Source organism: Cupressus sempervirens, chromosome 5 (assembly GCF_028749045.1).
Source record: "Cupressus sempervirens isolate cs-2001-9-10 chromosome 5, ASM2874904v1, whole genome shotgun sequence".
Taxonomy (NCBI): domain Eukaryota; kingdom Viridiplantae; phylum Streptophyta; class Pinopsida; order Cupressales; family Cupressaceae; genus Cupressus; species Cupressus sempervirens.
The window spans coordinates 768600726-768622811 of NC_143122.1; the positions used below are offsets into that span (position 1 = coordinate 768600726).

General features: G+C 28.4%; 1 protein-coding gene and 1 pseudogene across 1 annotated transcript; one reads left to right on the top strand and one right to left on the bottom strand.

The window, feature by feature from the left end:
* Window positions 1-1281: 1281 nt before the first annotated feature.
* LOC149558168 (18.1 kDa class I heat shock protein pseudogene) lies at window positions 1282-4870 on the bottom strand (annotated as a pseudogene).
* A 5934-nt stretch (window positions 4871-10804) lies between these two features.
* Window positions 10805-13915, top strand: LOC149558169 (protein LATERAL BRANCHING OXIDOREDUCTASE 1-like). The gene is made up of 4 exons (XM_089832525.1): window positions 10805-11205; window positions 11627-11868; window positions 12870-13194; window positions 13461-13915. The coding sequence occupies exons 1-4, from the start codon at window positions 10933-10935 to the stop codon at window positions 13707-13709; spliced, it is 1089 nt and encodes a 362-aa protein (XP_089688651.1). The 5' UTR covers window positions 10805-10932; the 3' UTR covers window positions 13710-13915.
* The last annotated feature ends 8171 nt before the right edge of the window (window positions 13916-22086 follow it).

Consider the following 22086-nt stretch of genomic DNA (forward strand, 5'->3'; position numbering starts at 1 on the left):
TTTTGTTTTGAATCTGATTTTAGTGTGTGATCCTGGAGGTTGTAGATGCCCCTTGAAGCAACTCAGTTGAGTGACTAATTCCTCCTGAGTTTTCCAAGGTGTGGCTCTGCATCATCTTCTCGTAGGGCATTTTAATGTCAGTTGTCCTTGTAGTCATGTACAAAACACACTTTGTTGTTCGATCCAAAACCACCACAGTTTTTGGCGGGCTATCGACTTTCGACTTCAAACGAAACATAAAATGCATGCCATCAACTTCAACTTTTTGCACTTGATTATTGCTAATCCTGCTCAAAAACTTGCTGAGAGGAATGCTAACATGGCTAGTCAAAACCCTGGAGTCTAATCCCGGCAACAGAAAACTAGGACACAAAACCATGCCCAATTGCAAACACATCGTTCCAATTTCTTGCATCTAACTTCGTAGGGTTTCCTTCCAATCCCACTTGCAGTTTCTCCACCATCATCCTTTGGTTTTCTTTTCCAAAGAGGACGAGCTACCAGTACCACTAGTTTCATTAATACTGCTTAAAATATTATATAAGATAAAAATAGTATTTATAATTTTTAACAAAAGAATATTTAAATATCATTTTAATGGATTCAAAAAAAATGATGCTTTCCATTTATATACCTTGTCTTATTCACCACTTAAGAGAGGTGTTAAATGTCTATATTTTCATTTTTAATTTGTTCTTAATTTTAGTCATCTATCCCCCTCTTAGATAAGAGGCTCACAATTTACCATTTAGTTGCAAGCTCTTGCCTATGTTAAAGAAGTCATATTTTAATATTATTTTTGAATTTAAAAAATAGCAAGAAAACTAATAGTCTAATATTATTATTTAATCATATTAATTATGGGATTATAATTAATTAATCAAAATGAACAAATAATTAATTATCTTTTATAAATTTATTAAAACTGTATTAGAATTAACTTAGAAAAAATTATAAAATTATATCTATGATTCTTTTTATAAAACCACATTTATCTCATTTAAATAATTATAATAATAATAAAAATTATTGAAAGTGAAAACCAAATGAACTTGTGTAGAGGGTGATTAAACTCAAACAAAGAACGATGTGTTTGGATGATTAAAATATGTTTTTTCCCCCTCCCATTCACTTTCTCCTTCGGTGGCTTCTAAAAATTGAAATTTCTGAACAAAACTTGAATTTACAGGTTACAAACCACTTATTTTTCATTTTGTTGAATCAATGGTATTACAAATAGATGCTTTTTACCCTTTTACAAATCCATCCTATTCTCATCTATCAACTAGATATCTTGATTGATTTATCATCTCCCTTCGGCTTTGGTTGTTTTGGCACAGTCACAATCAACATTCCATTTTCCATGGCAACTTTCACATCTTCCAGCTTTGCATTATCAGGCAGCCAAAATCGTAGCAGAAATTTGCCGCACCAGCGCTCCACTCGGTGATATTTTTCATTCTTTTGCTCCGATTCTTTATTGCATTCTCCACTAATTTGTAGGATCCGTCTGTCCTCAACTTCTATTTTCACAGACCCCACGAAAAATAACAAATTCAAAACCTATAAGATCAATAACTATAAAGGAACAAGGAAATTGCAAATGCAATAGCCAAAATGCCAGATTGAAAATGCAACATAAAATAGACCCTAAATAATTACTTGCCTGGCAGATCGGCCTTGAAAATGTGCGCATATGGAGTCTCCTTCCAATCAATTTGTGTATTTGCAACAGCTGTTATTTTCCTTGCAAATTTCGAAGGAGGCAAAGCCTTACTAATTGAATTAAAAGCTCCAAACGAATCCCACACATCAAGAGAAAATGGTGACTGCAGTTCAATGGAGATGACAAATAATATTGTATACATGAGCAATCGATGGTGAGTGGAAAAGTTTGAAAATTGAAAATATGAAAACAAATGGTTTGCAGCCTCGACAATTTATCGTGAAAAACTCCTTCAATGATCGCTTAGATATGCCTATCATATCATAAATGGCTACCAATGATCTGTTAAAATACCACTTGAGTATCACATCAACTCTCAAGTCAGTAATATTGATCAAACTACGAGCTCTCCTTTTACCTTCCCGCACTCATAGAATTAAAAAATTGGTAAAACCAAATCTTCATAATTAGGTTGATAAATTTTCATTTAAACCATTCAATTGAACATGGGCAAATCAAGAGTTCATAAAGATTTTTTTTCAAAATTAAATAGAAAAGATAATTATAGAGAAAAAGTGAATCAATGAGATATTTTTTCAAGTATATCAAAACATTTCTTGATGGATTTTCATATGATAAGATTTGATCTAGAATCTTAAAGAGTACAACTTGCATTTTTATCATGACTAAAATTTCATACAAGAGAGCACAATTTGTAGCACATCTGATAATATAATAGATGTTAATAATAATAATAATAAATTACAACACATAATAATTAATCTTGACTTCAGCCTCTTATTGATAAAAAAAAAACATTCTACATTATAAATAAATATTTTATTTGATGAATTTCTACAATTTTTTAAACAATTATTAACAATGCAATTGAATTTTCTTAAACAATTATTTATTACTTTGAAATAATAATCTTAAATAATTAATTAGCGAGAATATTTTAAGAAAATTACTTATATTACAAGTATTTATCATTTAATGATTTACGCAAGTTTCAATAACTAAATTTTAAATTTCAATCTTACAATAACAAAAATATACATATTTTATAAATATTAAATAACATATTAAGTAACTCGTAAATTATTTAAGAATTCTAGATTCAAAACTATATAGATATTATTTCTTGCATATTTCGAAACATAGAATTTAAAAAACATAAACAAAACTGCTTTAAACACCTTATTCTTCAAACATACGAGCAAATAAAAAAACTTTGTCCAACTGAGTATTTATTTAGGAGAGTTTTGACTGCTATTCTAGAAACATTATTTTCATATAGTTAAATTCTACAAATACAATACATATAATCTATTCAAATATAAACATAGAATCCTATATTTAATTGCGTTAAACTGCCGCTTAAAATCCATCAAGTGGGTCGTGTTGTAATCTTTTATAATTTTGTTTGGAATGTGTGGAGAATTGTTAAATATTTAATGGTGTGTTTTGTAGTGCGGATACATGACAATTTGTACAAGTATAATGTGTAGTCGGTCAACCTTACCTCCTCTTCAAAGCCTTTTTTAGGTGGTAGGTAGCTGATTGATCTTTCAGACCATCAGTTGATGAATGCAAATTGAACGTGATAATGCTACCCGTCCGTATTGGAAAAGAGAGACTATAGTGCCATGTCAGAATCTCAGTGGAAAACAAACCAATAAAGCAAAAATCGCTATGTGCGTACAGAAAATGTTTAATGTGAAAATCATTTGGCCAATGTAAGACAACTTCTAACTAGTTATTTCCGGCATGAGACAACTTTCGGTTGAAGTGAACTCCAATGAGAAATCCTATCGGCTAATTGTTGCCTAACGATTTGTAGGAGATCATGCAACTAGTAGATGAACTTTGTTTTGATGTAAATTTTCACGTGTCAAGGACTCGTGGCCATCTTGGAGCCAACCTTGGTGTCATTGAGCACTTCGTTGTTATTCATTATGTTTTTTATTTTCCCGATGATATGATATTGTGGGAAGTTGAGCATTAGGTAACTCATCGCATACAGATTTATGACTTTGCAGCTTCTTTATAACATATTTAATTTGTGTCTAGAAATAAGAGATAACCAAATAGTTTGGAGATTGGAGCCACCTATTGTGAAAAGCATAAGAAAATATTATAGTTAAAGATATATAATATTAGTTAGAAATATAATATGTGAATATATAATATAATTTTTTTTAATTTAGCTGATAAGCTATTTGTGTGAACTTTGTTCCAAAAAATTGATTTTTTGACGGTAAAGTTGTAAGCTTACTGGAAAAGTTGTAAGTTGACTAGGAAAATTGTCAGTTTGGCCAGAAATCCTTCCCGTTAATTATTTACTAGATAGTTTTTTATCTCACTCCACTTTTTAACTCTTGTTTTGATATTTATTATTTATTATCTCCACTTGTATTATTTTTCTTTTTTGTTTATTTAAAAATATAATTACTCCACGTTAACTCATGTTGTGATCTCTATTTATTTAACATTTTTTTAAAAAAATTGATTTAGATTTTAGTTTTTTTTTTTTTTTTTTAAAGTTTTTTCTTTAAATATTGTTTTGTAGTTTCTATAATTTATTTAATCAATACAATATATAATTGTTAGAGATGTTGTTTTTTCATATTATTTTTTTGTATTTCCCTTATTAATTTTTCATAATAGATTTTTTAATGGGGGGTTTTATAAATAAAAAAAAAATTCATATTTGATAAATTGAATTTATAAATAATATTTATTAATCTATTTAAAAGATTTTAGTAAATATTATATTTTTTATTAGATAAACAGGTTTTACAAGGATCCTAAAACCCAAGTTACAGCTGAAATAAGCAATTAAAGGAAAAGGCTAGTGCTACAGATCACCAAACAAAAGGGGACCATTGTGGCAACTCAATAGCCACCAACACAGGTTTTGACTGGGCTCCTGAAACCCAATGAAGAAAAGGGAAAAAAGTTCTCAACCATGATAAACAACAAAGAACAACAAAACAAAGAACAACATACCCAAAAAACCATTCAAGTTTTGCCTTCAGATCCCTTCTTTTGAGAACGTAATGCCATATCAAAAGAGACACTAGAGGGCTTGATCTTTTTTCCTTTTACTATGGTCCATCCATCCTCCACCAAACCAGCAGCCTTTTGCCACCGTAAATCAACAACACCAGAGCCAATCCCCGAGACCAGGGAAGAGACCATTTTAGTAAATATTATGTTATTTAAATTAAAAATCATTAATAATCTAATTTATTTACATCTGATTATATTTTAAATCTTCACTTTTATTTAGTTGATAGGCTATTTGTGGGAACTTTGTTCCCAAAAATTGATTTTTGACAGAAAAGTTGTTAGTTTGTCAAAAAAGTTGTAAGTTGGCTGGAAAAATTGTCAGTTTGGCAAGAAAATTATAAATCCTTCCCATTAATTATTTACTGATTATTTTGTATCTCACTCCACTTTTAACTCTTGTTTTGATATTTATTATTTATTATCTCCACTTGTATTGTTTTTCTTTTTTGTTTATTTAAAAATATAATTACTCCACATTAACTCATGTTGTGATCTCTATTTATTTAACTTTTGATTTTTAAAATTGATTTAGATTTTAGTTTTTAAAATTTTTTTATTAGTTTATTTTTTTCTTTAATTATTGTTTTTTAGTTTCTATAGTTTATTTAGTCAATAGAATATATAATTGTTCGAGACGTAATTTTCTCATATTATTTTTTAAATTTTTCTTATTAATTTTTTATAATAGATTTTTAATGAGGGTTTTATAAAAAAAATTTCAATATTTGATAAAAATTAAATTTAAATAAATAATATTTATTAATATATTTGAAAGATTTTAGTAAATATTATGTTATTTAAATTAATAAAAATTATTAATAATCTAATTTATTTACATTTGATTATATTTTAAATCTTCACTTTTAATTATTATTTTTATTTTCCTATTTATTAAAAAATAATTATTTGTGATCTTCACGTTAATCATGTTGTGATCTCTATATTAACTTTTGATTTTTAAAATTGATTTAGGTTTGAGTTTTAAAATTATTTTAATTTTTTTTTTTTTATATTGGTTTAATTTTTTCTTTAAATAGTTTTTTTAGTTTCTATAATTTATTTAATCAATATAATATTTGTTAGAGGCATTTATTTCATATTATTTTTTTGTATTTCTTATTAATTTTTCATAATAGATTTTTTGATGTAGTTTTTAAAAATGATTTTTTTCATATTTGATAAATTAAATTTAAATAAAAAATATTTATTAATCTATTTAAAAGATTGTAGTAAATATTATGTTATTTAAATTGAAAATTATTAATAATCTAATTTGTTCACATAGATTATATTTTTTTTAAATTCTTTTATTATCGAGCACCTATTGGCTTATCGTTGCAAGAACAAAAGCATGTAACTACTAGCTTTATTTTCTTGAATTGATTAATTTCAAATTATATATGTATTTTAAACTAATTGAGTAAAAATATGAAAATCAAATAATTTCCCATAAATATATTCATTGTAAATAGAGAACCACCATCCATAATGGGTAACATGGACAATACATTGTACCTAGGCTCCACCAATTACATTGGAAGATGTGAATATTATAACTATCTTCTAGTTTCCATGGTTGTAATATATTTTTTAATTTATAAACAAAGTTATTTGAATGAATAAAATCTTAATTTAAATTGTAATAATTATTATATAGAATCTATAAATTTAAATTATTACTAATTAATATAATATTTTATTAAAAAATTATATTAAAATAATTAAAATTTGATGTACTAAAGAAATATGTAGAATTTTTAATTTTAATTTTACTTTTGTTAATTAGATAAATTGATTTCTTTTATAATTCTTTACAATTGAAAAAGTTAACTTTCATTTACTAATTAATTTTTTTTTTAAATCTTAATAATAGAAATAATTAACTTTGAAATTTACTAATTTAAAATTTATATTTTTTATCATTATATTTACACACACACACACACACACACACACACACACACACACACACACACACACATATATATATTGTAATTTATTAAAGTTTTATTTTAAAAAGAAATAAAAACACTGTAATTATAATTTGCTACATTTTTATAAAAACAATTATTAAACGTAATACATAAATCAAATACTACTCTAACCTTAATTAGTGGATGAATGAGAAAAGGCAATATACAAACGATTAAGTGTGAATTTTTTTTGAAATGAAATTTAATTATGACACATCTTTTCATGCATGAAAGACAATGAGGTGTGAAACATAAGAATGTAAAATATCATCCTTAAGTAATATGTGTCCACATTTTTTTAATGCAATTAATGATTTCTTTTCATATTTTTCTTTTTTTTTTAATGGGAAAATAGTATAAATCTGAGAAAAATTCTAAGACACCAATTGGAAAAAAGAAATTAATTATATAATAGCCATCACCATTTAAAGCCAACATTTAGAAATAAGGCTTGCATGTAGAACACAAAGGAATGACATGTCATCAACAATAAGTACATGAGTTGCACTATAATCAACTCTGGCAACAATTTTCTCATTGTACTAACTTAGTAGCTACAGAAACAACAATTTCCACAAATAGAAAAATGAATAGAAATTATGCTAAGGGAATTCTAATATTTACCCTCAACTTCTTTGATCCATGTAGCCATTTTCAAGGAAGACAAGGCAAGTGAAACTTTTGTATAATGCCACATAACAATGTTGGCATCTTCAATATTGATTCTTGCATGTAATCCATCTATATCAACATGGAAGCTACTTGTCTGCTGCATTGGTGACATTTGGGATATTTTTTATTAATCCATTTTTGGCATTTTTGACATTGGGAATACAAGTGGAATAGGCATAGGAAAATAGTATAAATCCAAGAAAAATTCTAAGACACCAATTGGAAAAAAGAAATTAACCATATAATAGCCATCACCATTTAAAGCCGGCATTTAGAAAGAAGGCTTGCATGTAGAACACAAAGGAATAAAATGCCATCAACAATAAGTACATGAGTTGCACTATAATAAAATAATCTAGTAGACGTTTTTCTCATTGTACTAGCTCAGCAATTATAGAAACAACAATTTCCACAAATAGAGAAAATGAACAGAAATTCTGCTAAGGAAATTTTGATATTTCACTCAACGTCTTTAATCCACGTAACCATATTCAAGGAGGACAAGGCAAGTGAAACTTTTGCATAATGCCACATAACCATGTTGGCATCTCCAATATTGATTCCTACATGTAATCCATCTATATGAACATGGAAGGTACCTATCTACTACATTAGTGACATTTGGAATACTTTTGATTAATCCATTTTGACATTTGGAATGTTAATAGAATATTTTTTATATTTTTTATTATTGTATACAAAATGAATGGTTCTCTTTCATATCCCTCAAATTTATTTGTTTGGAAATGAAACAAAAATGAGTGCCCAAACTTGTAATGGTCTCCTAATTTTTTAGTAATATTTAGCTTAAGAAAAGGAAAAGACTAGCCAATAGAAAAAAAATCTTAATATCACTTTAATAGAGAAATTGGCTCAAAACGTAATTTAAAGGAATGTAGCACAATTTTCTAGACACAAATTAATGTTAAAACTCAACTGAAAATTTTAGGGCCCATTTGGCAATGGGAATACAAGTCGAATAGGCATATGTAAATTCTTAAAGTTTTAAATTCTTCGTTTGGATGCACCAAATTGTAAATGGATTACGAAATAAAATAGGAATACGTGTTCCAATTTTGGCCCAAAAATGAGGTTTTGCAATTCCCCCTGAATAGGTGAAATTGGAATACGTATTCGTATTCCACTTTTATTTATTTTAGAAAACATAAATTTTTGGGTCCATGAATTCCCCATCAAATTCTGGCTGAACCAAACAGAGAATAAGAATATGTACCCCCATTTTCTATTCCAGAATAAGTATTCTTATTCCTATATTTCTATTCCGGCAGCCAAACAGACCATTTAATCTTTAGGAACTAATAAAACTATCGAAAATTTGTTATAGTGATATCGAATATACCCCTTACTAAACCTTTAATTAACATGTAAATAATACATGAAATGGTACATGAAATGCTCAAACTATGATGGTAACGAAACAAATCACCATTTTATTCAATAATTTAATCAATCTAACATATAATATCCAAGATGAGATCCAAAACACACACAAAAAATCAGTCTTTATTTCTATTAGTATTATAAGTAGGTTTAATGCCACATAGACTTTATTTCTATTAGTGTTATAAGTAGGTTTAACGCTACACAGACTTAATTGGTTCACCAACATTTGATTTTAATTAACATAACTATCCATCGATTAGTTTATGTAATATACATGCATATAAATGTGTGCATTATTTGTGTATGGATATATCCTCACTTACCTGTATCACCACACACATGAAATAATGGACAATGGAATGATCAAATTTTATTTCACCACAACGAATGATATTTTATAACACCTATGTGCATTATTATCAAATTATAAGATGAACAAAACAAGTTGAGTTTATTGCATTCAGAATATGTATGCCATTTTTAAATGATTGTACAACTAAATCACAATAGATCGAATGAGTCTCAATTTAAGACACATCAAAGTAATAAATACATTACCAAAATATAAGTATAGAAGTTTGAACCTTGCCAACATAAAAAGATACATTCGCATAGAGATGTCTTAATGTAATTAATCTTTATAATCAGTTGGCAATAACGTTTTGATTATGTTTTATACCATTACATTCCTAGTCCCAACACAACGAAGCAGAGAGAATAAAATTCAATGCAATGGATACATAGAGGCGACATTAGTATTATATTCTTACAAATATTAGTTGTGGGTATGGTTCAGGTTTGTACGCTATGCAAATGTGAATTGTTTGTACAGTTTTAATCTTCTGACAGTTTTCCGATGATCTATATACAAATGCACGCAATGAATTAATGGTAGAATGACAATCTTAAAATAGTCTATAGGCATACATTTATTAACTATAATTTGATTTTATATTTAGCGTGGGAGAGAAATATGATATTTGTGATAATGCTATCAGGATTTAACTCTATGATTTTTGAGTCAAACTCATTGACCCATTTTTCATGAGTCAATGAGTCTGACTCAAAAATCACACAATTAAATCCTGATAGCATTATCACAATTTGACTTGCTGTGGAAATTATCTCCTACTCATCAATATGATACTTGTCAAGCAAATTATTCAAAATTTCAGATAAATGAGATGGAACACCACAGACTGACGAGGATTTCAAATGTAAAAAAAAATTGAAGATGCGTTTGAAGCATTCTCTGAAGATGCAATTGTGATCAATATTTTTTTGTTCTATTCCAAATTTATTTTAGAAATAGCTTTCACAAAATTATAATTGTGCTCAAGATAGCATTTCACTGATTTTGAATTCAAGAGTTATTATTATTACTTCATTAAAAAAAATCAGAATTGTTTCTATAGTCTTAATTTAATTAAAAATAAATAGAAAACAATAAGCCCAGAATTAGTTGCAAAAATTTTCAAAACAACACAACATAAATTTTAGAAACTGAGATAGTGAAAGTCAATCTGTTACATCTGGAATAGTATTACATTGTAAAATAACTATAAAAAATCCTTTCATATGGAAAATTGCACGCTAAAAGAATAAAGATCCTACATATTTGGTGAAGTGTGAATTCCTCCTTCATGATTCTGGGTTGTTGAGAAAAGTTGTCATGGTTCCTATTTACTTCGATTTTCTAACTGAAAAAAATAAAATAATGCCAACGAAAATAGAGCTTGATGAATAGGAAAAAGAAAATTAAAAAAAACAATTTCATTTTAATAGATGAAATTGTATAGACCATAGGATAAATGGAAGTTTGTGCAATTCCAGAAAACTCAACTAATATGAAAATGTCATCTGAAAACTATGGTCTCCTCCTTAAGGGAAGGGAGTAATAAAAATTATAAAAATTTACCTTCTTAGTAAAATGGGATGAGACAAGAAGTAGTCACAATCATCCTCTCCGTGGGGCCATGAACACACAATTTGACACGCAAATGCATCTGCATTCACTACTGCATACAATAATCTGCACTCTCTCTTTTTTAACTCAGCTGACATATCCCTTTTCTGATAGTGCAGTGTCTGAACTCAGGAGTGCAGAAGCAAGAAGGTAACTTCTTCAGATAAAAAAACATCATGTATAATTCAGCACTGGTATTCAATCCATCTGATGGAACTTCAAAAAGATTTTCAGTTCCTGTTGTTCAGGAATTGGCATCTCAGAACCTTCACAACCTTCCTCAAAGATATATCACATCAGAAAAAGAGCGCCCAAATGGCATTCCTCTTCATCAGTTAGATATTCCCATAATTGATCTGGAAATGTTTTCCAGAGATTCTAATGATCTCTGCAGGCAAAAGGAATTGGAAAACTTGGGTATTGCATGCCAGGAATGGGGTTTTTGTCAGGTGGGTACACCAAAACTGATTATATACTATGAAATAGACTTATTACGAACAATTGCTAGAAAATAGCAGTTTACATACAAGTGCTTTAGCAATCTGAAAGCATGATTTTACATTTTCTTCAAGTAACCCCAAGAAAACAATTAAAATAGGGCGATCTTGCTGAGTAGGCCAGTAAAAGGCCTTATCTCTCTGTGTAAGAGTAAGGTTTTAGGAAGACCTCTCATTTATTAGACCATGGGATTTGGTGGGTTTTCCTTTGTAGGATACAGTTGTGCTTGATACCATGTGATGTCGCATACTAGTAATTTTTGATATTTTCTTAGAAATCAAATTGGCATTATATTGGGCTGATTTTGAAAGTTATCTTTGCCCTCTTAAGTTTCTTTTGTTTGTTAAGATTTAATGGATGTCCTCACGACAGGCCGTGAATCATGGAATTCCTTTGTCTCTGATGGAAAGAATGAAGGGAATCGTGAGGGATTTCACTGAACTATCTTTGGAAGAAAAGCTCAAGTACCAAGTGCAAGAGCTTGAAGGCTATGGTCAGACCTTTGTAACCTCAGATGACCAGATCCTGAACTGGGCAGATAATATGTGCTTAACTACTCTACCTCCGGAGAATAGGAAAATGAATCTATGGCCAACAAAGCCAGTGGAATTCAGGTACCCACATATTTGTTAATTGAGGTAATCATAAGATATTGACATCTTTGTATATTATTAACAGCAATTTGTGCACCAAATCTATTTTTACGTGATATAGGTATGGTGCCTTAATTGTGCCATCTGAGGAGTTACAAAGTCTTTTCCTAAAACTGGGTGCTGAGTAAATTTCAACTTGGTTTGTATCTGATCAATCAAGTTGTAACATAAAAAGTTTAGTCTTACCGGCCTAGTTTTTCTAAGCTCTGCGTCTACCATTATCAGCAGAGAATGCATTGGATAATTATGTTGCATAAGCTATTAGTAGAAAACTTAGCTACTTGTGCCATCTGAGGATCTATAAGGATTTTCTCCAAAACTGGTGCTGAGTAAATTTCAACTTGATTTATAGCTCATCAATATTGGGTAAGCTGTAAGGCTAACAGCCCCTGTTTTTCTAAGCTCTGTATCTAACATTACAGCAGAAGGCGTCTTGGATAAAATTTCTAGAGAAGCTCCCAGTTGGCCTAAAAAATCTCCCTAAATTATCTCAGAGATTAAGATTCTTGTTTCAACTGGTGATGTTTAGATTCGAATTCATAGAGACTATTGAATGGGGTTTGGGCCCTGGGGACTGGCAAGTAAGAAAATGGATAGACACTTCTTGTCTTCCACTACCGGGTATTTTTGGCTTCTTAGTTGATAAGACAACGCAGTATTGCATCAGTCTCATGCTCAACTTTTCCCTCTTTCCATATGAAGATGAAATTGAACTGATGTGGCTTGTCAATTTATTGATCTCATGCTAATAAAAAGACCATGTGAATGTTTCCCATGTAAATTCTCTTTTCACTCTTTTGCTGCGCACGAAGTCTCTAATGGCTAAATGTGTGCAAATCATTTATACTTTTAATTTCCCTTTCTTTTGTGCATTTCCCAATGGCTTGATATGCAGCCTTTTTCTACCCATCTAACTTCTACCATTTCTGTTTTGATCTGATTGCGCCGCCTATTTGTGGCAGAGAAACTGTGGATCAATACGCTGTTGAAATTCAAAAGCTTGACAATAAAGTCCTTAGACTTTTAGCAGGGAATGTTGGGTTAAAACCAGACTGTTTCATTAACATGTGTGGGAAAATGGCACAGATAATGCGATTGAATTACTACCCACCCTGCCCAAGGCCAGATCTGGCTTTAGGCATCGGCCCTCACTCGGATGGAAATGGGTTGACGGTGTTGTTGCAGGATGATGAAACAGTTGGGCTACATATTTGTAAGGACGATCAATGGATTCCTGTTCAACCCATCCCTGGTGCCTTGGTCATCAATATTGGGGACATGCTTGAGGTAATGATTATATAAATTAACAAAATTTAGGGCAAAACAATCTGTAGGACTTCTCAAAGTATGTTAACTTGTTTCAAATTCTGTTTGTGTGGATGTACAGTTTTGAACTACTCCATTCAAGCTATGAATGATTATCTGGATTCTAGATTTCAAGTGCTAAACAGAACTCTTTCCACTCCATTCAGCTTGATGATTTATTATCTGGGTTTAATAAATGGGTATTAAAACTTTGAAAGCTCAAGTCTTATTTGTGTGTTTTGAATTAGGTGATGAGCAATGGAATATATAAGAGCATTGAGCATAGAGCTGTCACAAACATTGATAGAGATCGAATCTCCATTGCCATGTTCTATGGTCCAGGTAGGGAGACGGAAGTTGGTCCTGCTCCTGAGCTCATAGATGAGCTGCACCCCTGTAAATACAGAAGATTCATTCGTGCAGATTATATACGGCATTACTTTTCTGGTCAACTCGATGGGGAGAAGAAAATTGAATTTGCCAAAATCAAGTCATAAATTTCTTGATTTGATATTGTTAACTGGTTAAGATCCAGAAAGGGCAGGCAAAACCCCTAGTAAGTTCTATTTGATTATCTTCTATCAGGGACTGTTTGGGTTTTTACTCTGGTACAAAAATCGCACAGAGCCACGAGTTCATGTTGTCATTACAAACTTTCTGGCCCTTGCATTAATAATCTTAGACCTAAAATATGGTTTCGAAACAGAGTTTCTATTCATGGTTGTGTATGATATTCTGATTTTGGAAGAAAGGGCCGGCGATATGACTCCACGTTACAAGGCATAGGCAAACCAAAAGGTAACAAATAGATACTAGTGAGATAAGGAAAATGTCTCCCCTGCAATTCTCAGCTATGAAGCCTTCTAAATTTAAGTACATTTAGGGGGATTGTGATAATGATTGTAATTAATAATTAATAACATTTAGGCTTTTTAAATTATTAATACAAATATATGAATAGGAAGATTATTAAATTATTATTATTATATATTATATTTTTAAATTATGAAGATTAAAATTATATTATATTATATTATGATAGCAGTTACAATATTTATTTTTATTGATATTTAAAATCTATGTCATATTTTTTTATAGTTATGGTTAAATATGATGACTTGACTATATTATAATAATATAATAAAGATAATTTGATAATATATTTTGATATAATTATAAATATATGTTAACATAAACACAAACTTACATTTCTAATTTTTTTAAAATATAATTACTTTTCATTCTTTTTAATTTGTTTAATAAGTATTATTAAATGATAGGAAGAGCCTACAAGAGAACACCTAATTGTGAGCCTCATATTTAGGTCGTGTTGGATATATAGACTTAGGACATTATAAAATGGTGTTTATATTAAATATTTAAATAATTTTTATATCTCATAATGAAACTTAAATAAAATGATAATCTATATATCCTATAGATACCAATTAGATAGTCTTGGATATATAGACTTAGGACATTATAAAATTGTGTTTATTATAGATATTTAAATAAGTCTTATATCTCATAATGAAAATTAAATAAAATGATAATTTATATATATCCTATAGATACAAATTCGTATAAGTAAAGATTATAAAACTAAAAAGGGGTAAAATTTTATTAAGACAAAATGAGAAACAAAAAGGAGATAATAGTTTTTACTGTTAGAAAGGTTAATCTTTCCTTGGATATATATATTAATTGGGATATTCCAAGGGTCCCTAAATGTAGTTTGTCCACTTGTACACATGTGGAGGACATGTCATTGTTTGTCCTTTATTCCACATGTAAGGACAACTCTTGTTTATTTCTTTATTTAGTTTATCCTCCTTAAGAGGATTGTGACACTTTGCACACACCTATTATGAATGTGGCATTCATAGAAATGGGAGTTACAAATGCAACTCCTCTCTCATCTCTATATAAGAGATGCTCCTCCTTCTTTCTTCAACACACTCTTAGCACTTGATGTTATTGTATTGAGCTACTTTTGCTCCAACACTCTCTCTCTCTCTCTCTTCTCTAGGCATTTGCCTTCATTCATAATACTCACAAGGGGTTTTCTTTGCTTTCCCCTTATAAATCCTTGTCTCCATTGTTGAACCATCTTGGTGTATGCTCTTGGAGTTGCTTATCTTATGGTAACATTGTTTCACACTTAACTTACTTGGATTGTTTCTCGTTCCTTGCTCAACATTATCATTTCTTACATTTACATGGAAATTTTTCATTATGAATGATATTATTTTTTATTTTATTTAGCTGATAGGCTATTTGTGGCAACTTTGTTCCAGAAAATTGAATTGTTGATGAAAAAGTTGTCAGTTGGCGGAAAAAGTTGTCAGTTTGGCCAGAAAATTGCAAAACCTTCCCATTAATTATTTACCCATCAATTTTTATCTCACTCCACTTCTAACTCTTGTTTTGATATGTATTAGTTGTTATCTTCACTTCTAACTATTGTTTTTCATTTTTGGCTCAAGGTCGGATGTCTTTGCTATTCCTCTTTCCCCTATTCTTCTCCAAGAGCAGGAGAAAGAGAAAATTGGAGGAGAGGGAGGAGAAGTGATTATTAAGGATAGGTGAAATGCATGGAGAAATTTTAATGTTAGAACATCCAAGATGCGGATTGTTAGGGAGACAATGAATTACCAAATTTTGGAAGAAAAATAGGGCCAGCTCCAGTTTGAAGAACTCATTGATCCAACTATGGTGGCAATAACGGATAATGCTAGGGAAATGGGCATGAATCTGTTGAATAATGCTCACAATAGCATGATTAACAACTTTAGGTCAATCAAATGGCTTTACCACTAATTGAAAGAGGTCAAGGAAAAAATTGGCCAAATGGAAAATAGTAGGAAGGAGTCAGGTCTAGGAAATCAAAAGAATAAGGAGGATATAACCAGTTTAGCTAAGAAGAGAATCCTAAACCTGAAAAACTATAATCACATGGTGAATCAGATGATCTCCATTCTCAATTCTATCAATGATAACATTTTTTCCCTTACTGGAATGTTAAAAGCCAAAGGCCTGCTAGACAATAGTGAGGACAAGGATAGGGATAGAGCCAGGGAGGAAGAGGATGTGGTGACAAAAATTACTTTCAACAACCTAGACCAGGAAGCCTAGAAGAGTTAGGAGCAAATTGCTGAGGAGACTCACAAAGTCTATGAAGTAGCTCAGATGATGCAGGAGCTTGAGCGAAAGACAGAAGAGTAATCATGTTTTATTTATTCATGTCTTTTGCTGTTAGTTTACTGTTGTTTTTTGTCAAGTTGATTTTTTCTTGTTCTGGGTTTTGGATGTAAGTTGAACTGGCCTTTGTGTTTGACTGGGCTTGCATGCTTATTATTAGCCGTGTGACTTGTCTATGTTTGGTTGGGCTTTATATGCTTATTATTAGCCTTGGTTTTTGTTCTAACTATTGGATTTCAAGATCCTCATAAAACTTGTTTTTCTTATCAAAAACTATTGTTTTGTGTTTTCTATTTATTAGTTGTGATCTCCACATTAGCTCATTGTCATTTAACTTTTGATTTTTAAAATTGATTTAGATTTTTGTTTTGAAATTATTAAAAAAAAAAATTATTAGTTTAATTTTTCTGTAAATATTGTTTTTAGTTTCTATAATTTATTTAGTCAATAGAATATTTGTTAGACATTTTTTTTTTGTATTTCTCTTATTAATTTTTCATAATAGATTTTTTTTGAGTTTTTTTAAATGATATTTTTCATATTTGATAAATTTAATTTAAATCAATAATATTTATTAATCTATTTAAAAGATTTTAGTAAATATTATGTTGTTTAAATTGAAAATTATTAATAATCTAATTTGTTCACATAAAATTATATTTTAAATATCCACTTTTAACTATTATTCTTCTTTTCTTATTTATTTAAAAAATAATTACTTTATCTCCACATTAGCTTATGTTGTGATCTCTATTTATTTAACTTTTGATTTTTTTCATTGATTTAGGTTTTAGTTTTTAAATTATTTTTATATTAGTTTAGTTTTTTCTTTAAATATATATTTTTTAGTTTCTATAATTTATTTAGTCAATAGAATATTTGTTAGAGACCTCATTATTTTTTCATATTATTTTTTTGGGTTTTTTTTAAATGATTTTTTTTTCATATTTGATCAATTAAATTTAATTGTAAAATCTTGAAATTATTGAACATGTTTCTTAAGCAATATTCAATTTTTTAAAATATTATAAATTTTATATCTATGTTTTAATCTTCAACTTTTTTATTTTTATATTTTCATTTTTAAAAAATTATATTTACATTATTTAATGTTCATTCTACATTTTTTTCTTAAATCTCATCTCCTATCGGCACACTTGTTGCATGTACAAAAGCATGTGACTACTAGTTTTAATTCTTTTTCTTATCATGAAATATAGTGGACTATTAAAATTTTAAATATAAACATCATCATAAAATTCAAGTTAAAAATATTTTAAAATAAAAAAAAATTATTTAAAAAAAAATTAAAAAATAGAATACTTAAATTAATAAGATAATATATTATTTTTATTTTAAAAACTCTAATACAAAATTAATAAAATAAACAATATTAGAATATTAAATGAAATAAATAATATAGTTGATATATTAATTTATTATTTGTATAGTATAAATTAATAATAAGTTGAGTATCATGGATCATCTAATTTATATATTTCAAAATATCGAAATGATATTATTGTCTAAATAATATCAATATGATTTTATCATCTAAATAATATTAATATTAATATTAGCTATATTCATATTGTTTAGCTATATTAAAAATAATGTTAGAATGGTATTGACATTTATCGATGCTACAAAAGACTGCACATGTACGATATGATGGATGTAATGTAATATACCAGCTTGATCGGGTGCAAATATGTTGTCTAGTAGCTAGTGCCCATTCAAGGTAGGTTCTTATGGGGTTGTTTATTCTAGCTCCTTATTTATTTCAAACCTTATTTTTTAAATATTCTAGTTTTTTTTTTTTTTTATGGAGGTCATCCACAAACAATTTTTAGGTACCCGATACGGGCTCACGTATACTTGAAAGTCAACTAATGTTTTCGTTTAGCCCCCCTTCTATATTTCTTTTTTTCATATCTAGGCATTATAATCTAAAGTTTCTAAAGTTGGATTTAAAAAATACAATTATCAGATGAGAATTTTGATTTTCTGATTGGCCAAAGCCACTTTAGGTGGGGTTTTAATATTTTTCCACAAACTAATATTACTAAAAAGTTGCCATAAATGTCGGTGTAGCATAATGACTAACATATACCATTGTATCCCCTACTCTTTGACAATAACAAATTGATTGGTTTTAAACTATTATTATTTTAAACATCCTTTTCTTCTAATTTTAAATTCCGAATGGTTAGATTTCACAGAATAAAAATATAAGAATCTTTCAATTAAATTTAAAAATAATGAATTTTATTCTAATCATATCTAATTTTGTAAAATTTGTTTATATGCCAATTTTGCAAATAATTATGATGTTATAATATGCAATAGTAATATTGAATTTTAAATTTATAATGATATTATTTAACTTCTATATGTATATATGATAATATATTAATTACACCATATTGCACAAATTAAGAATATATTATAGTAATGAATTTATCACTATTACATACCTATAATTTTTTATGTCAACGAAAATTAAATTAATTAAAAAATAGAAATAATATTTTCATGAAAGTATTCATTCTTCCTTCAATTTTTAGGCTTATTTTTTAAAATAATAATTGTCAAAGTTTCAATAAAATAATAGTAAAATTTTCTATCTTCACACAACTCCTTTTTACTCATTTTATTATCTCCCCATCTTCATAAAGTCTCATTTTAGTTTTTTAATTATTTCTTTGTATCTTAGATAAAATTTTGAAGAAAATTGACTTATTATTTAGTCAACCACCCATTCACTGATATAGACTCAACCTTAGACATATGTGACTTATATTTCACTAGGTAAAATTCTAAGCCTTAAATTACAACACAATTGTACTCCAGCTCCCAAATAGCTCTTGTTCCAAAGCTTATTTTTAAATTTTAAGTAGTGGCTAGTTAAATTTAAGCACAAATCGTCGCACGCTAACATTGGTTAGTGTAAAACGTCCATAGACAGAATGACTTAAAAGAAAAAAATATGCAACTATTAATTATTATAGATTAAGAACAAATTAAGGTTGGTTAGGTAAAGACTGCAGACGTCATAAAAGTTGAACAACTCAAGTAGGTTGTAGCAACTCTAGCAAATTTGAAGACATTCAAGAAATCTAAATACAAACATTTTAGAGGCAGTTTCCATTAAAAAGGCTTCTAAATACTATATTAGAGTCAACTTATTCTATATGTTTGTATTGTTACATCGTAATTAATCCAATGGTTGAAAATGTGTGCATGTCAAAATGAGGTAAACAATATAAACAAGGGCCACTTAGTGGCTAAGTACTTAACTTTAGTTATGTGATTAACTATATTTTTAAATTTATATGAATGTTTATCTATAATTTAACATAACACTAATGTTCTTATGTATACATATGCAAAGGAGTAATGTTACTATAAAGTTCTATATAATAGGACAAGTCATATACATAACATTAATAGACATGATAATACCTTTGATAATATTTAACATTTAATATAGAGTCCTTGACAATATAAGTTAATGGAGTAAATATTTATTTTATATATATTTTTATGATTTTACATACATAGGAGACAAATGTTCATATTACTAAGTATCAAATGGAAAATGCCTTAAAATTAATTGATTTGATTCATCAGATTATGATAAATATACCCATATTAAATTTATTTTTTGGTATGTAATGTGAATATAAATTTCTAATTAACAGATTTAATTTAAATATATTCTCTAACATATTTACAACCGTTCTTGAAATATAAGAAATATTAAATTGTTGATTCTATTATTATAATTTAAAATTTTAAGACTATCTTAAAAATCTATGTGCAAAAATAAGTGTTGAAATAGAAATTTATGTACCTTTCAATACATAGACAACAAAAACACTAAGCCAAAAAATGTTTCCATAAGAAAAACTAATTCAAATATTTACTATAAAAAAATCACATCTCATAAACAACCTACATACAAGACTCAAATTCATTCATCCAATTAGAAGCTAGAAAATTAATATAGAGAAATTATAGAATTAAAAAAATTGCATGTATGTTTCAAGAAATATAATATTCATAAAAAGATATCAAATAAAATAAATATTAAACCTAGATCAGAGCTCATTTAATAACTAGTTAAGGTGACCAATCTAAAAAGTGGCACAATAGTACTTAGCCTACCAGCAAGTACTAATAATAAAATACTAAAAGTTGTGTGTTTGCTTATAGGAGTTTGTTTTGTGATAAGAGGTTGTAACCGAGAAACAATTTTTAGAAAATAATTACATTTGATTCTTGTTATAATGTGAGGAAAATTTCAATAAACATAATCATGAATTGAAGGACAAATTATTTTTTTAATTAATTGTATTATTTGTGATAAATGTTAACTATCTGAAAATTGTTGATAAGACAAATCAAAATACTAGTATTTTGTATTGTCGTAGTTAGTAATTTAAAAACTTGAGCAAGGAAAAAAAAAAAATTTGGCCAACTTTTCTATTGGTAATTTATTTAATTTGTAGATTGCCACATCTGCATAGTGGATAACATTTGTGAAAAACTTTTAGAATGCTTAATTGCATTATTGGATATAACAACCTTAAAATAGGTTGTAATTGCTTTTAACCATTGTGCAATTTGATCAATGTAGAATTTTGTTTCAGATGATTCCATGTTAACTAAGAATTAGAGAATTGTTAAGGGCTTTATTGAAACTACAAAATCAAATATCCATGATTTCTATAATTGCATATGGGTGTGGTAGAATTGTAGTAGTACTTTTAATGTCAACATATTTACAATTATCTTAAATTAGAAGAACAATTTGATAGAGCATTGAAAGTGTTGAAAGCTTTGGTGATGTGGTAGCATGCATCATCTTGTAACAAATATTGTATTGGGCAAGAAGGGAAGTTGTATGTTGTGATCTACAAAATTATATTGGAATCATGCTAGCTTTGTTGAGTGCTCTTTTGATGCAATGGTACATGTAATGATTGATCTGTAAACATACATATAGAAGAAGGCAACAAAAATTTGGTATATAAATAATTATTTTGAAATATTTTTAAAAAATTAAAATAAGTTAAAGTTAAGAAAAGACTACTCAGCCAGTGCAAGTACTGGAATAGGTAATTATTTGTATTACTTGTACTGTGTTACATCTTCGTAGTGGAAAACAATTTTGTCAATTTGGAAAAGTACATATTTATAGATCCATGAAATCTGAACCTCTTGTGTAATATTGTGATACTAAAACAGATAAATCTTGCACCTAGATTTTGATTATATTGTTATTTAGAAAAAAGTTCAATGGAATTTTGTTTAGTACATAGGTAGGAAACATCTTTATAAAAAATTTTAAAAAAATGAATGGCAGTAAGTTTGGATTGTTACCTTTGTAAGTTGCTCAATTATCATGGTGTGCTCTGGTTTTGTGGTGGAGTGGGTGATAGTCATTGTAGGCATGCTTCTTCCTTCTTTTTGATAGTTATATAAGAATTATTTTACATTTTGCAGTATCTTTCAAAAGATAATGGCAGTTGTATCTAAAGGTCGTCAATAGATTTGACTCTTGATATTGTTGTAGATGTCAATCCTTGTCATTCTTTTTTTCCAATGTCTATTGTAGTCTTCTGTAATGTGAGTCCCTAATATTTGTGTATTGTGATGGCCCAAGCC